The following is a 21,148-nucleotide window of genomic DNA, read 5'->3' on the forward strand; positions in this document are numbered from 1 at the left end:
ACGAGGTGAAAAAAATCTTCGATAATATGATGGTATATGGGCTTCAAAGCTCAGCCCTACCTGACAAAATCTTATCCCTTAATATTTAATTTCTCACATTAGGGAGAATTTAAATTTAAGTAATTAAAAATTTTCTCCTTGTGGGGGTGATAATGAAAAAAACAGTTGAGAAATGTGCAAGAGCATGGCCTTTGGGTGTCAGAAAGCCCTGATGTGGGTCCTGGCTTTACCACTTGGACATGATACTTACCTTCTCTGAGCTTCACCTTCATCATTCAAACACCAGTACTACTACTTACCTCAAAGTTACTGAAAAGATTGAGAGGATGTGCCTGGCACATAGAAAATGACTGATAAATATTAGTTCTCTCTGCTTTACCTCCCCTTCCTAGAAAAGAGAAGTTATTATAGTTAAGGAACTGCAATAAACTGGGTAGGGATCTACTCAAGTGGGAAAATGACAGACTTAAAAGCTTGTTGGAGGAAAAAAATAACAGACAAGGGGCCTGATTGAATCGTGGTGGTGGCGGGGAGGGGTGGGTGTAAAGAAAGAGAGAAGAGAGAAATCTAAGGTAATTCTTAAGAGATTTGATACCAAGGCAAAGCCACCACTAAAGGTTCTTAGTTGACAGTTGAAAACAAGAGGAAGATGATTCTGGCGTCTGATTTATATTACAGTAGAACAGAAGCCAGAGGAAGGGAACCGGGATTGTGGAGGACTTGGAATCTGAAGATCTGGGTGTATAACATGTTGAACAATGGGGGTTGGGAAAATTAATTATGGTCATCTCTATTTTGAAATATCATGCAGCCAGTACAATTGTTTTGGAACAATATTCAGTGGCCCCGGAAAACACTTACGATAAAATGTAAGCACACTACAAAACAATGTGAAGCCGTTTTTATCAAACATTGTATATTTAGGTAGGAAAGATAAAATTATCTCTGGGGTGGAAGTTTTATTTTTATTTTTTTCAATTTTAATACAAAGAGCTTGTATTGCTTTTATGACCAGGAAAAAAAAAAAAGTTTTCTTCCCGAAAGAACCTCTCTGGCTTTGCACTTAATGGTTTCGGCCCTGGCAAGCAGATTCCTAGGACCCACTTTCCGGCACTACCCCAGCCCCTTGGAGAGTGTGGCCCTGGAGGTGTGAGACTCAGGAAAAGGCGGGCAGTGGTAAGCCGCTTCTGCCTCCCGGCAAGCGCAGCGTCTGGACCGGAGGACTTGCCTGGGCATCCGGCGGCAGAGGTGGCCACATGCCGGGAAGCGCTCAGAGCCAGAACCCTCCCCGCTTATTACGCGCCCGGTGTGGGCACAGGGAGGGGCAGGACCTCAGCATCAGAGACCGCCGAGAGCCGGGAGGCGGGAGGCCAAGGGGCCCCTCCAGCCGCCTTCCCAAACTCCAGCCCCAAAGTAGCCGGCGGGGAACCGCGCCAGCCCGCGCGCCCGCCGAGCCTTGGGTGACTGACGGGAGGTGGGAATGTGGGCGGAGCCTCAAGCGCGAGCTGTGATTGGAGCGACCCACACCTCCCAGGGAGAGAGGGAGGGCAAGCCTGCGAGGGATGCGCAGAGGAGGGTGCTCAGAGATCTCTATGTGATTGGCTAGCAGCGGAGTGAACCGGGAGCTGCTTCAATGATTGGCAGGCGGTAGACAGCCCTCGGAAACTGCCTTGGCTTCGCCTATTGGCATCCTGAGAGAGTAGGCGGGATTGGTTCATCAAGTGGTGCTGATGATTAGCTGGCGGCTGAGAGTTAGGATGTTGGAGAGAGAGCCGGGGCGGGGGGAGGAGGGGTGGCGGGGGCAGCGACTTCCTCCTTGGTATTGGCTGGTGAAGTGAGTGGGGGGTGGTACCAAGGTCCAGCGACTGCCTAGGATTGGCGGGTGCTGGGGTGAGTGACAGACAAGGGGGCGAGCTGCGCGACCAGCGGTTTGTTTTTCGGAGCGTTCCTGAGGTGGAGAACGGCGGCCGGACCGAGCGACTGCGGGACTGAGGGACTGGCGGTCGGGCGGGCCGAGCGGCGCCGCCGAGGCCGGGCTGGGCCGAGCCGAGGAGCGCCGGGGATGTAGCGGGCCACCCTGCCCATGCCACAGCGCCCGGCTGCGGGCGGAGCCGGAGCCGGAGCCTGGGGAGGCGGCGGGGGCCCTGAGCGCAGCCCGCGCCCCCTGCGCGGAGCCAGGCCCGCTGCCGTCCCCGCCGCCCGGGCCCCCGGCATGCAGCCCCGGCTGCGGAGGTGACACTCGGGCCCAAGACGCCGCCGCCGCCATCGCCACCATGGGTGAGTGTCGCCACCGCCCCGGCCTGTGCCCGCGCTGCTTCGCGTTGCCCCGCCCCGGACTGAGGGGAGGAGGACCCTGGGCCGCCGCCTGACAGGCATGGACAGCCAGCCGGGCCGGGGCTGCGGACCGCCGGCGCCCGCCCGCCCTGCTCGCGGCTTAGCGGCTCCGCGGCCCGGGCGGGGGTTCTGGCTTCTCGGCCCGCCGGGGCGGCCCCGGCCGACGGAGCCCACTCGGCAGCCTCCTTCCGGGCCGCGCGGCCGGCGCATCCCAAAGAAGCGGCGGCGGGTCGAGGGCCCACGCTCGGCGGGGCAGCCCGCTCCGGGCCGAGCGAGCCGGACCGCGAGCCCGAGGGCGGGGGAGCGCGAGCGCAGTGTGGGGCCCGGGCTGGAGGCTGGTGCAGGCCCAGCTGCTGTTGTGTCTTTTCCTTGATTTGCTTTTTTTTCCTGCCTGTGTCATTTCCTTCCCTTTGCTCACACAGGCTGGCCTGTGAGAGTTCCCGGGGCTTGCTCTAGAGCCCTGTGCGCGCCCCAGCGCAGGGGGGAGGGCGTGCAGGGAGATAGGTTGGGAGGTGATTAAAACGGCAATCACTGTTATCAACCGCGCGGTTGAGAAATGCGAGCTGCGCGCAGATTGCTGGAGGTTAGGAATTGGTCGCGGGCTGCCACTTATAATACACATCCTACCTTTCGAAAAATCTAGTAGTGTTTTACATCCATTATTTTAATCTAACTGTATCCCTGAAATTATGTAACTTTTGAAAGAGAGAAACATTCACTACACAAAAGAGTCTCTATGAAATCATTTCCTTTTTAATCGATATTTGTAACTTCTGTTGTGAAGATGTAATCTAAGAAAAGCTTTTAATGTCTTCCACACGCAGCATTTGAACTGAATTATATTTCATGTCCTTTTTGGTAATTTACCAAATGACTATTGGACTAGATTAAGTAGCAAATAACATTTTAGATGTACTTTGCTTCTCTTGTTGGATCAGTTATTTTGATACTGTTGTTTGCAATGGCAAGTTTTGTAAAGTATTTGGTATTGTCATAAATAATCAAGGGGTAAAAGTCAGTAAAAAGATCATTTGCACGGCCATTGATTGCATCTGTGAAGAGGGAACGTTAATATTTGATTTGCCCTATACCAAGGTCAAGTCGTTTCTGTAGGGGGTTAAATGTTTGCTGTGTCACATGGGGCAGATATTCTTTTGCGGCCCATCTTTACACTCTGGCTTTGAATGAATTACCTTGTTCTGTTCCATACTGCCCCTCATACAGTAAGAGATGGGTTTGTTCATTTGTTTCCTTCCCATGCTTTACTTCAGAAGTGCTTGCTTTTCTGGGAAAAGTCTGTGACAGTAAGCAGAAAAGGAACCCAGTGAGGCCTGGTATTTAAATACATAATTCACCAAATACTCATTGAACATTTACTATAAACGGGGAACATAATTCTTCTTGTCCTCCCCAGGTTTCATACATTTATTTTGTGTTCTGGAATTTGATGATTGAACTAAATCTTTGAATCGATTTGTGAGCCTACACTTGCTATAATCTTTCTAAGTCTTTCCTTTTTGTCCTGCGGGGACAGTCTTAAGTCCCAAAGGGTAGTGTGAAATACTTGAGGGTGTGCAGACCTACTCCCCACTTTCTCAACTGCTAAATCAGTTAGAGGGTCCAGATGCGTTGACTACATTGCATCCCTAGAAATAAAATAGATGTCAGCCTGTTTTCACATTTCAAGATATTTTCAGGGGCTTCCCTGGTGGTGCAGTGGTTGAGAGTCCGCCTGCCGATGCAGGGGATGCGGGTTCGTGCCCCGTCCGGGAGGATCCCACATGCCGCGGAGCGGCTGGGCCTGTGAGCCATGGCCGCTGAGCCTGTGCGTCCGGAGCCTGTGCTCTGCAACGGGAGAGGCCACAACAGTGAGAGGCCCGTGTACCGCAAAAAAAAAAAAAAAAAAAAAAAAAAAAAAATTTCAAAAAGTTTAAGTGTGTGAGTATATGGAGAGACAATAATGAGGAGGAAAGGAACTATATAGGTAGGGTCCAGAGCCCCAAACGAAAAAGGACCAAAAATTCAGTGTCTCCTCATTTGTCCCCATGTCAGGTTTTACATGAAGAAAGTGAGACAGTGAGGGGAGAATTAACTTGCCTGGTGGTTGCAGTATATTAGGCAAGCTGATTTAAGAACCACTGCCTGGCTTTCTTCAGCACTCTCCCCTCATACCATTCTCAGTTTCCTTTTAGTAGATGACCTTGACGTGCAAGTAGAGCTGATAACGAATTCACTTAGAACCTGGCCTTTAGTTTGCTTTGTATAGGGCTCAGCAAGCATGTATGTACAAACACACACACAGAGTCTCTCTTAAATACTAGTTTCCATTTTGGTGACATAAATGATGAAAAATCAAATTCCCAGGTTAGTATGCTTTAGTTGCTGCATGCAGTCCTAAATAAATTCAAGGGGTAATAAGAGAGAAGCATAGACTTATTAATATTTTTATTATACTTGTTAAACTCCAGCCCAGTGAGGAAAGGACTAAAACTAATTTGAGTTCATGCCCTTCAGGTTCCTTGGTTAATAGTCATATTTTCCTGAGCTGTTCTAAGCCCCAGACTCAAGCTTGTTTGACAACTTGGGTTGGTAATGAAAAGAGGTCAGATTTTGTATTGGCTGTTAGCCCCAGTAAATTTCTAGTGGAAATTACACTTATCCTTGTAAATAATAGGAAATAGTCTTTTTTTTTTTTTTTGGCTTTGATACTATGTGGTTATAAAGAAAAATTTGGGCTTGACTGGTCATTTTGTCTTGGTCACACCAAAATTCTCTCCTAGTTTTAGTAATTATAGTGGCACATGCTGTTAATAACACCTAAGATTAATTTATTTGGTGTTTATTTGGACTCTATAAATGCAATCTAAAAGTTAGTGGGAAGTATTACTGAAAACTATGCAAGAACTTGGAAATGTTACTGGAAACGATCATGAACTGAGTATAGGATTTAGGATGTTGTGGTTCTGGTTTGATAACTTGGTTTGAAGTCAGAATCGTTGTGATTTACAGATGCCTTGTGTCTCTAGGGTTTCAAGTCTGTTGGGAGCTCCCAATTAGACCAAGCTAGAATCTGACCACCTGTGTATACTCTAAATAGTTAGCAACTGTTTTGATTGAAATTGGGATCACAGTTTAATGAATCAACATGGCTATGTCACGACTAGATTTCTGATACTTTACAAAATGATGATTGGTTTTTAAAACTGAATTTTAGGCATTTGTAAAAAGTATCAGTCCAACTTAGCATTACTTAGGGGAATACATAGAGGAAGAAGCAGTTTTCTTGGTTCTGACTATGTAAGCTATCCATTTTTTCTTTGCCCATTTATTGAGCATCTCTTATGTGTCAGATATAGTGTTAGGCCCTGTACATACATGTATCCTGTGTTTAAGAAGTTACAGTTAGGTGAGGTGAACCAAAAACATGAAAACAAATCAGTGCAATGAGGTGTTATAGGTACTTCATCAAAACTGTAAAGGTACATAGGAGGGAGAGATCAGTTCTGTAGTTTTGGGATTGACATACATTATCCTATAGTCCTCAGACCTGTAAGGTCAATTTCATTAACCATTAAAATAAAATATGATGGTGATATATTGATTTTTACGAGGAAGCAATAGCTTACTTTGTAATATGTATTTTTTAATTTTAAGTCATCAGTTAATATTGAAGGGCAGTTATATCCCAGAAACAGAAAAATAAACACCAGAATTTGACTTTGAGATTTAGCGAAGATTCAACCAGGGCCTTGAAGGAAAAAGGAAAAATGTTTCTTGTGAATTGAGGATCAGACCTTTTTGCTTATACTTACTATGAAATGATGTTTGCCCAGGTATGGAGAGGGTGGAGGCAGTGTGAGTATGTAACATGTCATGAACAGTAAGATAGTAAAATCTGACTCACAGACACTCTGAAGCACAGGATCTCCTGAGTGAGCAGTGTGATCAGATGATCTGGCAGAGTTGGGTAGAGCAAGGTGAAGAAGTAGTTTGTTAAATGAAAACAAAGATTAAATTTGGGGGTTGTATATATGGAAAAGAGTGAGTGTCTGGCATCATGCAGGACAACAGTGTTTATCGAAGGACATGTTGCTTCTGGAAACTTTTCTGGGTTTTAAGCCAAGGGAATTTGTAAATGGGAGTGCCTTAGGACCCTGCTTTTAGATAGAAGTAATAGCTCAGTCTGGAAGAGTGACTTCCTGCTGGGACTAATGAGAGAGAAGTGTGTTGCCTGGCAGCCCCCATGCCTTAGGTCAGGGTATGGGGAGAAGGAAAAGTACACGCCGCTGGATAATTATGGATAGCTGTCTGCTTGAGACTGCTGAAGAGCTTCCACTTTTTAAGCCTGAACTGTAAACCTTGTTTCATAGATTCCATCTTTTCTTTTTCTATGAATATTCCTCACCCCTAGATCCTTGACCTCCTAATCTCTAGAGTTAACTTCTTCCTCTGTGCTTCTTTCTGGTAGCTTTTAAGTGTGTCAGACCACCCCCATCCTTCGGGAATCTTTTCAAGGTTATAGCATACTATTACCTCTGCCTCAACTTGTTCATGTGTAAAGTTCATAAGTGAATTGTTGATTTCCACTACTTCCAATTTTCTTTTAATCTCCAGCTTCTCTATTCCCTGTAAACTTGTTTCTGCCTCTACTACCCTATTGGACCTGCCTGGCCTCTGCGTGCCCCTGCTGTTCTTTGGTCTGAGCTTCTGTGGTGTCACCCTTGTTTTTTCCCAGTGCTCTTAAAGGCTTCTGTGCCAGCTCACCTTCTTCCTACTCTACTTGATGGCATTACTATTCACTGAGGATCAGTCCCTGACCTTTTCTTTTCCTCCACCACTCGCTTGCTTTCATGTCCTTCTCTCAGTTTATTTGTAAAGCTCTCTTGCATAGCTGGTACAACTTGCTTTTCTGGAAAACTCTTTATTCTGTAAAATCATCTATATAATCTCTTGCTACTCACACTGTAAAAAAATTTTTTTACACATGTGTTTATGCATTCTGGTTTGTTTCTTGTCTAATTCAGTCTCTTTATTTGTGTAACCTTGTATTTGTGTGTTTTGTCTTTTTACCCCTAGAGTTTGAATACCTTAAAGTATCTTTCAAAACTGTCTAATGTATAATACATGATAGGTATTCAGTAAATGGTTATTGTTAATGATTAATAATAAAAATTCAGAAATACAATTAAATATTAGGATAGATGGTGGCCTCCATTAACCTTTTCTCCATTGCTAATAATAATAGCCAGCATTTTTTCAACATTAACCTTTTCTCCATTACTAAAAATAATAGCCAGCATTTTTTCCATCATTACTAAGTGTTAGGTAGCGTGAGGAATAATTTGTAAGGTTTTTTGTTTGTTTGTTTTTTCCCTTAAGTTTCACAGCAGCTCTGTGTAATGATACTTTTATTATCTCCATTTTACAGATGAGGAAATTGAGGTTTAGGGAGAATAAGTAATTTGTTTAAGGCCTCTTAAAGCCAGGTCTTTCTGACTCCAAAGTCCATATAACTGACTACTGCACTCTAAGAAAGCTGCTATTTGTTTTTAAAGGTTTGTTTGTTTGTTTTTATTTTTTAAGGAAAGAGTACGATAGCACAGATAATTCAGTTAAAATCCCAATCCAGGAAGAAATGCCTAAAAGAACCACTCGATTTGCTTCCTGTCTTTATCCATGTCCTCAGTTTGAAGTATCAGTTTAAGAACCAGGGCTTCCCTGGTGGTGCAGTGGTTAGGAATCCGCCTGCCAATGTAGGGGACACGGGTTCGAGCCCTGTTCTGGGAAGATCCCACACGCTAAGCCCGTGCGCCACAACTCCTGAGCCTGTGCACCTAGAGCCCATGCTGCGCAACAAGAGAAGCCACTGCAGTGAGAAGCCTGCACACCACAACGAAGAGTAGCCCCCACTTGCCGCAACTAGAGAAAGCTCGCGCACAGCAACGAAGACCCAACACAGCCAAAAATAACTAAATAAATTTATTTTTTAAAAAAAGAACCCGTTTGCCTCTAGAAATATATGCAACTTTGACACAAAATCAGATTCTATTACTTTGTTTCACTTGGGTCAGTTGCCCCAGATTTCAAGAGATAGAACCAAACCATTCCTCTAGTGTGTTCGCACCACTGGAACTACCAAACAAGTTCTTATCCATTAAGTAATGCCAGGAATTGGTTAGCTTCCTGGAAACAGAATTTGTCAACCTGATAAACCAGCTCTTATAATAGCATCATCTTATACAGAATTAGAAACAATTTCTTTGGTCATACTTGTCATGGATTTGACTTGGAAAGCATGTGCGTGTGTCTGTGTGTGTATATTCACATCCATCTTGTTTCAGTATCTGAGTTGAGACAACTGAAGTTCTCAATTCTAAGGCTGGTTACCTTGATACTGAAAACTATATGCATTGGGCTGTTAGGACTATCACTGGATGCTCCTCAGAAAACACCCACCTAGTCATAATCATAATGACCCCAATTTACTGTTACAGTTGGCCCAATAAATTTATACATATATAATATTTAATGATATATAAGCCAATTTAATATATAAGCCTATATATATATATGTTATACATATATATAATCTAGTCATCCTAGCTTAGATGTTATGCTCTAGTTTTAAAATCTTGGTTGGGAGGTTAAAAAACAAAACAAAAACCAAGCAAGTTCCCTTTAAGGAGCCTATAGGTAAATTGTGAGAAAGTATAAAATAATTGATGGGATGTATGTGTTTTAATTTTTTTTTTTTTTTTTTTGCGGTACGCGGGCCTCTCACTGTTGTGGCCTCCCCCCTTGCGGAGCACAGGCTCCGGACGCGCAGGCTCAGCGGCCATGGCTCACGGGCCCAGCCGCTCCGCCGCATGTGGGATCCTCCCAGACCGGGGCACGAACCCGTGTCCCCTGAATCGGCAGGCGGACTCTCAACCACTGCGCCACCAGGGAAGCCCTGTGTTTTAATTTTGACAGATGTCTTTCTGTAGACACCCACTTCCTCATTCGTTATCTCATTTACCTCATTCTTCTCATACTACAACTATATCACTCTCATACTTTTGTATATATTTTGAAGTGGAATTAGTTGGGAAGCTACTCTACTGGTGTTTTTCCTTCAAGTCTTAAATCTAATTTTACTTTTCTGAGCAGACAAAAATCTCTTCAGGGGCACCCTTCTCCTTCCTTTGCTGCATCTCCTCAGAGGGCATGTAGGGCACCCAAGCAGATTTGGTTTAGGAAGAGGGGAGAGGCAACTAACGCCGCTTTACTTCCTATACTCCATGCTGCTCTTTCCTTTCCACAGGATATTAGAGTATTTTCAAGGGACAGTGATAAAGCGCAGAAGATAGGCACACTCTGTGGGTGGAGTCTTGTACTTCTTTTAAGGTGTGCCCCAAGTCCCTAAGTGACTCATTTGTCACTAAAGCAAGTGTAACAGCTCATTCCTCATGTTTCTTTGCAGATCAGCAGATTTATTTTCAACTCCCCAGTGCTATTTGAGTAGACAAGGATCTCTTGAAGGGCCTAGGAGGATTTTGCAAAACATGGAATTGGGCTGGTTTAAGTTCTGGGTTTTGGCCAGTTGTCTTCATTGCATGAGAACTGTAGTGATCTATGCTATGTCAAGAAAGGGGGATTAAAAGTAATACCAGTAAGGCAGAGACAATGCATTGCTTGGTCAGTTAGGGAAGAAAAACAATAGAACTGCCTTTTGACTTCCCTGTGGGAAGCAGAAGGCCTATAAAATTGTAAAGAGTTGGGAGGGGGCATTCAGAGGCTAGGCTTGTAAAACAGCATTTGTTCAAAGCAGCGACCTGAGGTCCTTGTTTGGTACCTTTTAAATATGCTCTCCTGTGTATGATAGTTTAGGAATAAGTCTGACTGACTATGTCCCATAATCAGCTCTCCATGAATTCATCTTTTCACTCAGTACCCTACTACACTGTGCTTTGTTGTTCTTCACTCCAACTCTTCATCTATTATTCCTGGTTGAGTTTCTCTGGCACTGGAAGAATTGGTCTGTTTGAACACCTCCCTTGCCCCCAACGAACTGGTAGATATTGCTGCCAGAAATCTGATTGGAGAGCTGTTAAGAATCCATTAAAATTCAAATTGCCGTAGTCTGACCTCAGTTATCTACTTTTCACAGATAACAAATTCATGAGATTATAGTTACAGGGTCTCTCACCTGGGCAGAACTCCCTGAGTGTTAGTTATATAATTTGTGAAAGTACTTCTGTGGTCTGTATTAAAGTACCTTAGCCCATGTGCTCTCTTTCTTTGCAGACGAACAGGAGGCATTGAACTCAATCATGAAGGATCTGGTGGCCCTCCAGATGAGCCGACGTCCCCGGGTGCCTGGATATGAGACCATGAAGAACAAAGAAACGGGTCACCCAAATAGGCAGGTGTGTGCGGCCATGGCTGTTAACTAAATTTGTTGGGGAGGGGTTTTCAGGTGGCAAATATGTGAGAAGCCAATGATACTCTGATACAGGCTTGAATGCTATTGGTCCCTTCCCTTAAGTCTGTTAAATGGTAAGTGATATGTACTAACCAGGTGTGGGTTGTGATCTGGAGTCCCAGTGCCTTGTGCATCTCACCTTGTAAATACTGTTTCATCTTTGGAGAGTTAGAATAATTTCTTCACTAATTATGGGGACAGTATTCATATACTTTTTCCTTTACTGATCATTTGGCAAATATTTTATCCAGATTCACGATCCCTAATTCAGAAACTTTTTAGCTATCTTACAGTATATACTCAGAAAAAATTAATTAATTTTAGTATTGGTTTATTTAAAATGTAGTTAGGAAAGGAAATTTATTTAATAAAACATCATATATATTCTGAAAGTAACAATGAGTGATTTTGTTATTGTTGTTTACAGTTGTTTCCCCCCATTAACTCAGGTAGTTGAGAGTGCCTGTTTTATTGAGAGTTGTGTGCTTCTTTAGGAAAACAGCTTCTATTTTGTTAACATTTAAAGTTGTGCGCTGTTGAGAACCTTCTTCTCGCCTCCAGTGTCACTGACCTCCCTGTTGCCTAGGCCCTTTGGCCCACAGAGAGGAGTGAGTGACGGGGAGCTTTCCTTCCTGGTGGGTATCAGATGGCCAAGTTTGGTGTGTTTGATGATATCCTTCCTTGTGGTTCTCTTCGTTATCAGCTAATCTTCTCTCTCCTCATTTGCACCTTGTCTACCAATTCTTCAGAAGTGCTCTTGGTTCCTGGAGAAAGTATAAGGGGCTAGAACTTCTTCTGTCTGAGGTTGGCTAGATATAGAGCCTCCCAGAGTATTTCCTGCCTTTAGGAAAACTAGGGACCCGAAGTCCTTTTGTTTCAGTTGTAACATAAGGAATAGTTTAGAAAGCTGCTTTTATTTTTTGTGTTTACCTTACAGAACTAGGGGAACAACAGAATAGGGCCCATTCTTGTACTGTTGTACATTATTCTAATTGTGTGGGTTCTCACTTGCTGTAACTCACTTCTATTCAAAGCTGCTTTTGGAAGGAGCATTTTACCAGAAGTGAATCCCCTCCCCCAGGCTTGAGCCTAATGACCTCACTTTCCTTCCTGTCTTCCTATGTAGAGTGTGCTTGTTAACGCTGCTCCAGTCAGCTGATCTTTCTCCAAATGGGACTATTAGCGTGGATGTCAGTTAGTAGGTGAAAAGGGGAAGCTTTCTTGAGTTGGAAGACCTAAATGGACTCTGCGGAGAAGAGGCGGGGTGGAGTGGTCTCTGATCATTCCTTGAAGGGAGATTACCTTTTAGGAATCCTGTTTAGGCCTAAAAGCTATTATAAGAAAAATCCTGATCTTTTACCATGCCTGCTGCTGTGTTATTGGGGTGAAGGCAGTGGTTATGAAGGTAGAAGCCTGTGAAAAGGATTGACTAGTATAGAGGAAATAATCTTAACAAGCGGTACTAGCTCTTTGGACCCACGGTTTACTTGAATATCGTCAAACTTTTTCTGTTGCATGAAGGATACAAATTATTAACCTCAGTTTTTTTGCTTTTAAAGAAAAAACACAACAGCAGCAGCTCAGCCCTTCTGAACAGCCCCACAGTAACTACAAGCTCATGTGCAGGGGCCAGTGAGAAAAAGAAATTTTTGGTAAGGAACAAAATTACCCGTTAAAGCTAAAATGTGCTTTTAAATCTACTAGTGCTGGAAGAGTGTGGAATTCATTTCCTGGACAAATTGTTTTAGTGGATTTGCAGGGAGCACTGGTTACTCATTACCTGTGTGCTGTCACCATTTCTCACAACAGTATTATTCATAAGCAACCTCTGTCAGTGCTGTCCAGTAAACTTCTGTGATGATGGAAATGTTCTATATTTGTACTGCCCAGTGTAGTTGAGGAACTGAATTTAAAATTTTATTTAATTTTAATTAATTTAAATTTAAATAGCTACATATGGCTAATGGCTATTGTCTTGGATAGCACAACTTTATATACTGTATAAGGGACTATTGATTTGTTGGGCAAGAAATTAAGTACATGCTTGGAGATGTGCACATCTCCTTGGTACATTCGTTCCACCACACAGGTCATGAGTTTCTATGCATTGTGATAATCTCATCAGTGGGAATCCCAGCTAAGCGTCTATTCCAGGGGGCATGGGGATCTGGGGGGAATATGAAGCTTGGAACTAGCATGGCTGTTTAGAAGTTGAAGCTCAAAGTTTTATGCTAATATTGGGTAAAAGGGCAATGAAAACGTCAAAATAGCTTCCCCCTTAATAAAGTCAAGGTTGTAGAATGGTCTCTCCTGGGAAGTATAGCAGATGTTCAGCTTCTGACCAGGAGAAATAGTCTTCAGCAAAATCGTGAAAGCAGAAGGAGAGAGAGAGTCTCAGTGATTGCATTTCCAAGGAAGGATGGGGTGAGATGGGGATGGGTGGAGCATTTCGGGGGAGAAGTGTTTACAGCTCAATGTAATGAAAAGAGCGCAGCCTGAGTCTTGAGATGTTAATAATCTGTTAATGTAGGACTTTACAGTTTACACAGTGAATTCCCTTTTTAAAAATTCTTGTTTTTGTTTGCTTGGGCCTAGGATAGGATTAAACGGTTTTCTCCAGTAGCAATTCTTCTGTCAGAAGGTCCATGCTTAGGAGGAGAGAGGACTGAAAGATCAAAACCTAATTTAAATGGCTAAGAGATGCCAAATTGGTCTAAGAAATGTCAAATTGGGCTAAAGATTCAAATTGCAGAGTCCCAGTTGAAAGTACCCGAGTGTTTTGGCCACCAGGAAAGGTGGTTTGTTCAGGGATGGAATGATGTTGGCAGAGGCAAGCAGCGCCTCAGAGTGAGAATGGCAGTGCTGAGATTGGCATAGCCTCATGGGGCTCAAGCTTGGCACAGCAAGGAATGCCACGGGAGCTGGGGGTTCACTGACAGAATCGTTTGGGGGCTGAGGCCTGGAAGAACGGGAAATCATAATTTAATACCTCTGCTTGGCAAGACTTCAGATATCCTCTTCCCTGAGTAAACAAGCTAGGCAACTAATTGAAAAAGAGAATACATTTGAGAAAAACTAAGCATTCTGAGCAGCTACGGAAGTACAGGGGTATGAGGCGCTTGGTTATTCAACTATTCGCTAAGAGTTAGGATCTGTGCTCTCTGTATTCTCCCACCTGGACATTAGGTCCCTGGAAGCCTACAGCCGGTTAGAGCTGGCTGCATGTTCTTAGACATGTGTGGCACATCCTCAGCTGGGGTCTGTGGCTGGTTTTATAGGCCATGAAGGGCAGACCCTTTAGCAGTCATCAACTAACAGTGCTTTATCAACAGGTGCTATTTCTCTGTGAGGGCAACAGCTTAGTGTAGTGAAAGGAGCACTGGCCCAGAAGTCATTGAGTTGTTAATAATCCATTAACATGGATCTTACAGTTTAGAGAGTGCTTCCAACAACAACAGTTAACAGCAATAACAACAACTATAAGCTAAACTATAAGCATGTGTATAATACTTTAAAGTTTACAAAGTGCTTATGCAAAGATATTAAGTAGAGCCAGGAAGCAAACCCAGATCTTCTGACTCCCGGTCACAGTAATTTTACCATGTATAAGTCTGATAACCTTTTTAAACCTCAGTTTTTCCATCTGAAAATACAGGCCTAGTGTCTACCTCTGAAAGTTGTTGTAAGATCATAGACAGAATACAAAAGATTTTATACATTGTAAAACAAGGTACGGGTGTAAAGTGGTAGTGACTACATCACTTCTGTTAATGTTCGGGCATTGTGGGTATGAGCGCTAGTAAAAGCATCTAACCAGAAGTATGCAGATTGTCATGGAACTGAAAGGGTTAAGGTTTTCTACCTTTATTGGACTGACATTACTATATATCAGATGGTCCTTTGCAGACTTAGGAAGCTAACCTGATATATGAAAGTCCCAGTAGAAGAAAAAATAGAATCCTTATTACCATGGATTCCTGTTTCCCTTGAATCTTATCACGGTGGTAGGTAGAGGCTTGAACAGAGCCCAGGGTCTGGGTCTGACCCTCCAGATGTTCACTAGTGGGTGCTTAAGAATGGAAAAGTTGCTTTCTTCATAGCAGGTGCTAGAAGGGCAGGCTCTTGGCTATTAGTTACAGAGGAGGAGAATTCTAGGAGCTGTTCCTCCGCAGGGTCAGTGATTGAGCAGACTGTCTTTTGCTTTTACTGTGATAGACCTGACTCTTGAGGACTTCCTTTCTCTTTCATGGGTTGTTGATAAGATAGGCTGGCTAGTTTGAAAATAAAACATAATACAATATACAAGCCTCATATTCTATTTTATAAGAAGCTTCCTTTTTTGTGTGTGATAGTTTATTAACTAGCAGTAAATAACTAATACACTATTTCATCATTGATTTATTCAGATACTCACTGAGCCCCTGCTGCATGCCAGGCACAATGCTGGGACTGGGGATATAGAAAGAATTAGGGTAGGGAAGAAGGTTGCTTTATAATCACCTCTTCCACTGATCTCTTAGGACTTTCCTGAGTCACACAAATGAAATTATTTTTGTTGCTCTTTTCTTCTCATTTATTTACTTTCTTTGGCAAAGTAAGGACTCCAGTGCCAGAGATGTGGGAGCCAGAGGTATATGGCAACTACAGGGAGGGGGAGCACTGCAGAGTCAGAGAGAGGGCACCGGAGACATGGGCTGGCCGGGGCCTCTGCCATGTCAGAGGTTCATAAGCCTTTGTTTAATAAAGGTTGTTTTGAATTCTTGGGAGTCTTCTTGGGTTACATATCCAGTTGTTGAGTTCAAACTTTGAGAAGGTCACGTCTGCTTAAGTTTGGTATCGTTGGTTACTCCTATTGCCCCCTGAGTTCCCAAATCCGTAGCTCAGCCTGGAGGCCTGCAGCCAGGCCTGGGCATGCTCTCACTCTTCCTTTCACCAAATTAGCTCTGGTGGGCAGGGGACTTGAACCTGCCTAGATCGGAATTTTTGTACTGGCACTTCTTTCTCAGCAGCAGCACCTCTCCATTCAGTTCAACATGGGCCTATACTCAACCTTCTTAGACAAAGAAATATAAGTTATATTCCCTGTACCCTAGGAATCATGCAGTCTTATGAGAAATGAGAAATATGTAAAAAAAAAAAAAAAAAAGAAACTAAGGTACTATGTGACTATGCCTAAATATATGGTACAGATACTGAGAGCCACAGGAGGCCAGGAAAGTAAAAGACGAACTTGGGCCGAAGGAGTTATGGAGTCATTTCTGGAGGAGGTGGCACTGGAACCAGGCAGTGAAGGATGTATAAGAGTTTAGTTAGGTGGAAAGGAGGAAGTGTGGCACTCCAGGTTGGGAAGCTGAATTATTAAAGGCCTAGGGGAAGGAATGAATATGGCATATTTCAGGAAATAGGGTGGGCATTGATCTGGCTGGAGAGAGGGTTCCCTTTGAGAACAAACGGTGTGAGATGATTAGGTAAACTGAGTGAGCTTACATTCCAGAGGGCTTTGAATGACAGTAAAGAACTTAGACTTTATTCCATAGGTCATGGGTATCACTGATTACTTTTTGAACAAAGAAGGGGTGTGGTGAAAGCGGTGGTTAAGATGACTGAAACTATGGAGGAATGTAGAATGTGCTGGAAGGGGGGAGCTGAGAAGTACAGAGGCTGCTTCAGGAATTCAGGAGGGGAAAGGGGCTCCGAGAGTGACAACTGAGAGAATGGGAAGCAGAGTCTCATACTGGAGTCCCTGGAGGGGAGAATTGGAACTTGCTGTCTGGCTGTGAGAAAGGGAACAGAAGGAAAGAATCAAGCAGAACTCAGAGGTTTGAGCCTGTAGCCAGTATTAGAAATGGCAACACTGAGAAGGGGGACTAGTTCGGGAGGGTAGTTGATGCAGACACACATGGCTAGGTTGAGTTTGCGACTACAGTGAAATACTCTGAGAGGTATGTGTGTATATTGCTTTTGCAGGTACACAATCCCTTATCTGCAACTCTAAAATCCAAAGAGTACTGCAAACTAAAAGATGTTTTTAAAATTTTATTTATTTTTAAATTTGCAGCAAATTCATTTGGCAACAAAACTTGGCCTGAATGGACACAGGGCCATTTACAGTCTTTATTTATTTGACTAATTGTGAATATTCAGACTTTTCAATACAAAAACTAGCTTTTGCTCTTAACAGGTAAACCCTAAATCTTAGTGACTGTACAGATACGGCCAGCACAGGGAAGGGGGGACAGTGTTCCCCACAGTCACTTAAGGACCCTGATTGAAGGTGGCTCCATTGACCTGGCACACGTGGCTGCCAGGGAAGAGAGTGTAGAACTCAACTTTGTTCCCAGCTGCTGGTCAGAAGTAGTTACAAAATCCCAAACTAACTTCAGGAGAGGCTAAGCAGCGCAGAGGGGTGCACGGAATGCCTGTGAGCGTTCTGCTGTGCCGTGGAGTGCTGCCCAGACACCTTCCCCCTGGAGGGGCATCACTTAACATACAGAACACGTACCACTACCTCTCTAAATCCAAAAGTGCTTTCTGAGACACTTTCGGCCCCAAGGGTTTTGGCTAAAGGACCTGTATTACCATTTTTTGAGCACTTATTATGTGTCAGGAACTTTTCTCATATCTTTATCCAGTTATTTCATTTAATTATTTTGATAACTCCACGAGATAGATACTGTCACTATTTTCACTTTTCAGATGAGGAAACTGAGTCACAGAGCGATCAGTTCAAGGTTACAACAAGGAGGTTATAGAGCCAGGATTTGAAGCCAGACAGTTTGACTCTAATGCTGCATTCCTAACAATGACTTATCTGCCTTATATCTGTGGCAGACAGATGAGGTTTCGCTTGAGAAATTGGGGCTGGACATAGAGATTTGGGAATCTTCTATTTATAGGTTGCCTGATTTTTTAATTCCTGCCGAGGGGAAGATGTGAGAAGAGGGAGAGAAATCCAGAGGCCAAAAGTCCAAACATTGAGGCACAGTTACATGTTGGGGGAGGGGTGTGAGAAGGCATGAGGAAGAGGAACCAGCAAAGAAGCAGAAGTGGTTAGAGTGGTGGCAGGTTCCCTGGCTTGGGATAGAGTCACAGAGGCAAGAGGAGAGAACCTCATGACAGAGGATGCCGCTACCAGTGCGAAATGCCTCGGAGGGGCAAGGAGGATGGTGGGCAGGAAGGAATTGAATCTAGTTAGCTGTCTCTGAACTTCCTTATCCATGGCTTATTCTAGTCAGCCTGACAGGGGTCACTCAGATTTAGGAACTTGGCAGATTTGGGCACACCATGTGGTGCATGGAAGCCTGCATCCTGCTCTGGAAAGGCTGTAGCCACATCAGACAAGGGATCCAGAAGGCTAGGCATCTTTGTTTGCACTGCTTACTAATCACAGGCTAGGTTAGTCTTGAGTGGGAGTGATTTGTGGTTTGAGGCAAAAGTTTAATTCCCTTTCTCACTAAATTCAAGTAGAATAGTATTTGGATTGTGGCCCATCATGAAATAAATTTAGTTCCTTCAGTCCCACAAAGGGACAGAGGGGATTCCTTCATAGGTGCATCTAAATATAATGTCCCAGTTTAGAATGAGAGCTATTGTTATGTGTTTTTATGTTATGTGTTTTTTATTACTATAAAAAATTAGATAAAAATCAACAGAGGAATAAATTTTTTTTTAATCAACAGGAAAAAAGGGAAATCTGAATAAACTATGGGCTTTATTTAGCACATCAATATTGTTTAATTAGTTGTAACAAAAAGAAATGTACCATACTAATGTTACTGATAGGGGAAACTGGGGGTGGAGGGGGGAGAAGGGTATATGGACACTCTGCTCTATCTGCTCAACTTTTCTGTAACTCTAAAGCTGTTCTAAAAATAGAATCGATTAATAAAATATAATAATAATGAGTGCTACACCAAGGTGTGCTGGGCTGTGAGCAGGAGGAGGTGAAAGGAGTGGTAACCCAGCTGCAGGGACAGACAGGGCTGCAAACTGCGGTGAGCACTTGGGATACTCCAGAGCTAGTTGTGGAACCAGACAGCATGGGAAGCTGGAGACAGCATGTCAGATGCGGCAGCGTGTTGCAGGCACTGTGCTTCGGAAGGCCTTGCCACGGGAGCTGCTTAGTAGTTCAGGGGAAGGAGAAAAAGAAGACAGTGAAAACACTGCTGTCACTCATGCAAACCTTGAAGCCCCATGATAACTTCCTCTGCAGCAGTGCCTCACCTTTCTGCTTGTGTGCTCATGTTCACACGCGCATGTGCACACATACACACACAGTCTCTCTCACCTGGAATGCACACCAGAGGGGGCACACTGCCTTCCCATGCCACCTCCTCCGTCTCCACCTATGCACAGCCTCAGCCAGAGCCTCCCCTACTGGTTCCCCAGGCCCCATAGCTTCCTGCATGATCGCTACCCTGGTCTCCTGATGCTGGCTCCATTATTATTACTCCATCTTCTCCATGAGTTCTGAAAAGGTCTCAAAAGATCCTTTGATAGTTTCCTTCTTTCAGTGTTCCCATTGAAGCCCTGCATCTGTGAGTAAAATAAACCTCCCTTGCCTGTGTGACACTTAAGTTATAGCATATCTGAGCTTCTTTTAAAGCATTATAATCTTGAGAGAACTTGTTTAACTTCGTTGTAAATTAGGTTCTCCTGTAAAGTAGACACAATAATAGTACCTGTTGTGAGGGTTAGTTTAATTGATACATGTAACATGCTTAGAACAAGGCTTAGTATATAGTAAATCCTCAGTAAATGTTAACTGTTGTCATATTATTAGTAATGGGATCAAGTGGCCCATATGTTACATCAAAGGATGAAAGGACTGTATCAGGGCTGTATTTTGAAAAGTTGTCACATCGCAGGCCTACTCCTCAGGGGAGCTTTGCTGTCCACTGTTTAGTATGTGAGCTTTTCAGGGTCATGAAGCTCTTTGAGCTTCCACTTCCCTGTCTTTAAAATAGTGAGTTAGAGGCTGTATTCTTATATTTTAATTCATTGACTCTCAAGGTGTGTTCTAGGACCCCTAGGAAGTTCTCAAGAACCTTTCGAGGGTCCATCAGGTCAAAACTATTTTCATAATAGTACTAAGATGTTCCTTGCCCTTTATACCCTCATACTCTTAAGAATGTACAGTAGAGTTTTCCAGAGGCTACACAATACGTATTATCACAACAGTTTGAAAGCAAAAACTGATATGAGAATCCAGCTGTCTCCTATTAAGCCATGCATTAAAGAGACTGGCATTCTCTCACTTCACTTTTTTAAAGTTTTTTTAATTAAAATGTATTTATGTTAACACATAATGTTTTTAAATTATTTTTAAATGAATAAAATCTAAATTTTCTCGATTTTAATTTCTAACATGGCAAATATCAGTAGATATAATCTACATAAACAAAAGCTTTTTGGGGTCCTCAATAATTTTTAGAGTGTAAATTAGAAACACCAGTCTAGTTCATTTGACTGGAAGGGAATTCTAGCCCCCCAATCTCTTGGGAAAAGGAAGTCCTGTGTGCACCCACCCTACCTTTCAGCTTTCTCCCTTTTCTGTCATCTTTTCTGTCTGCTCTGTGTTCTTCATCTTCAGATACTCTGAAACCCTCTTCTTTCCTCCAAGCCACAGTTTTTTAATTTGTCAATCTCAGTATAATTTTCATTCATTGACCATGAACTTTCTTACCTCCCCCTCTATTAGTTGTTGGTTTCCTGACTATCTTAGTTTTCTTTTTCCCCTGTACCTGTTCTTTTCTTCTATAATATCTTCTCCCTTTTCCTGTCATTTTTAACTCCTTCAAGTTGTTTGTTTGCCCTTTACAGTATCTCTCGTCCTCCTTGATTTGTTCCTTAACATTCTAACACTCCTACCTCGTCTTAATTTCTGACACTTAACGCCCAACTCTATTCTTCAGTCAATCCGTTTAATAAAGATTGTAAGCACAGATATATACTATTACCTTTGCTTATCACTGGAGCTACAGAAACAAGAGAGACATGAACCCTGTCTTCCTGGAGCTTATAGGGTACACATGATGGCCATTTAGGCTAGAGCTGGGGACAATTATAAGGTATTTGTCCAGAGTGCCACTTTACTCCCACTGAGGGCAGCCTTGAAAGGATTGTGGAAATCATTAGTAGCAGCAGCAACCATTTATTGCATGTCTACTATGTATTAGGTATTTTACTTACATTTTCTCATTTAGTTCTCATAGCAACTCTGTGAATTAGGTATGTTTAGCCCTACTTTGCAGATGGAAAAACTAAGACTTACAGAGGATAAGTAACTTGGTTGTGGTCGTAGAGCTAGGAAGTATCAGTATTAAGGTTTCTTTTTCTGTCTAGTTACAT

The 21,148-nt window shown here is 43.2% G+C and overlaps 1 protein-coding gene across 2 annotated transcripts in view; it reads left to right on the forward strand.

Annotated features, from left to right (window-relative positions):
* Window positions 1–1,955: 1,955 nt before the first annotated feature.
* MAP3K3 (mitogen-activated protein kinase kinase kinase 3) overlaps window positions 1,956–21,148 on the forward strand; it is a 62,149-nt gene continuing 42,956 nt past the window's right edge. The window contains exons 1-3 of one of the 2 annotated variants that reach the window (XM_060132889.1): window positions 1,956–2,277; window positions 10,621–10,742; window positions 12,358–12,450. In XM_060132889.1, the coding sequence (XP_059988872.1) occupies window positions 2,274–2,277; window positions 10,621–10,742; window positions 12,358–12,450 (219 nt within the window). In that variant the 5' untranslated portion in view covers window positions 1,956–2,273. The remainder of the gene's footprint in view (window positions 2,278–10,620; window positions 10,743–12,357; window positions 12,451–21,148) is intronic. The other variant, XM_060132890.1, reaches the window with a different exon arrangement.

The sequence above is a fragment of the Lagenorhynchus albirostris genome, chromosome 20 (assembly GCF_949774975.1).
Source record: "Lagenorhynchus albirostris chromosome 20, mLagAlb1.1, whole genome shotgun sequence".
Lineage (NCBI taxonomy): Eukaryota > Metazoa > Chordata > Mammalia > Artiodactyla > Delphinidae > Lagenorhynchus > Lagenorhynchus albirostris.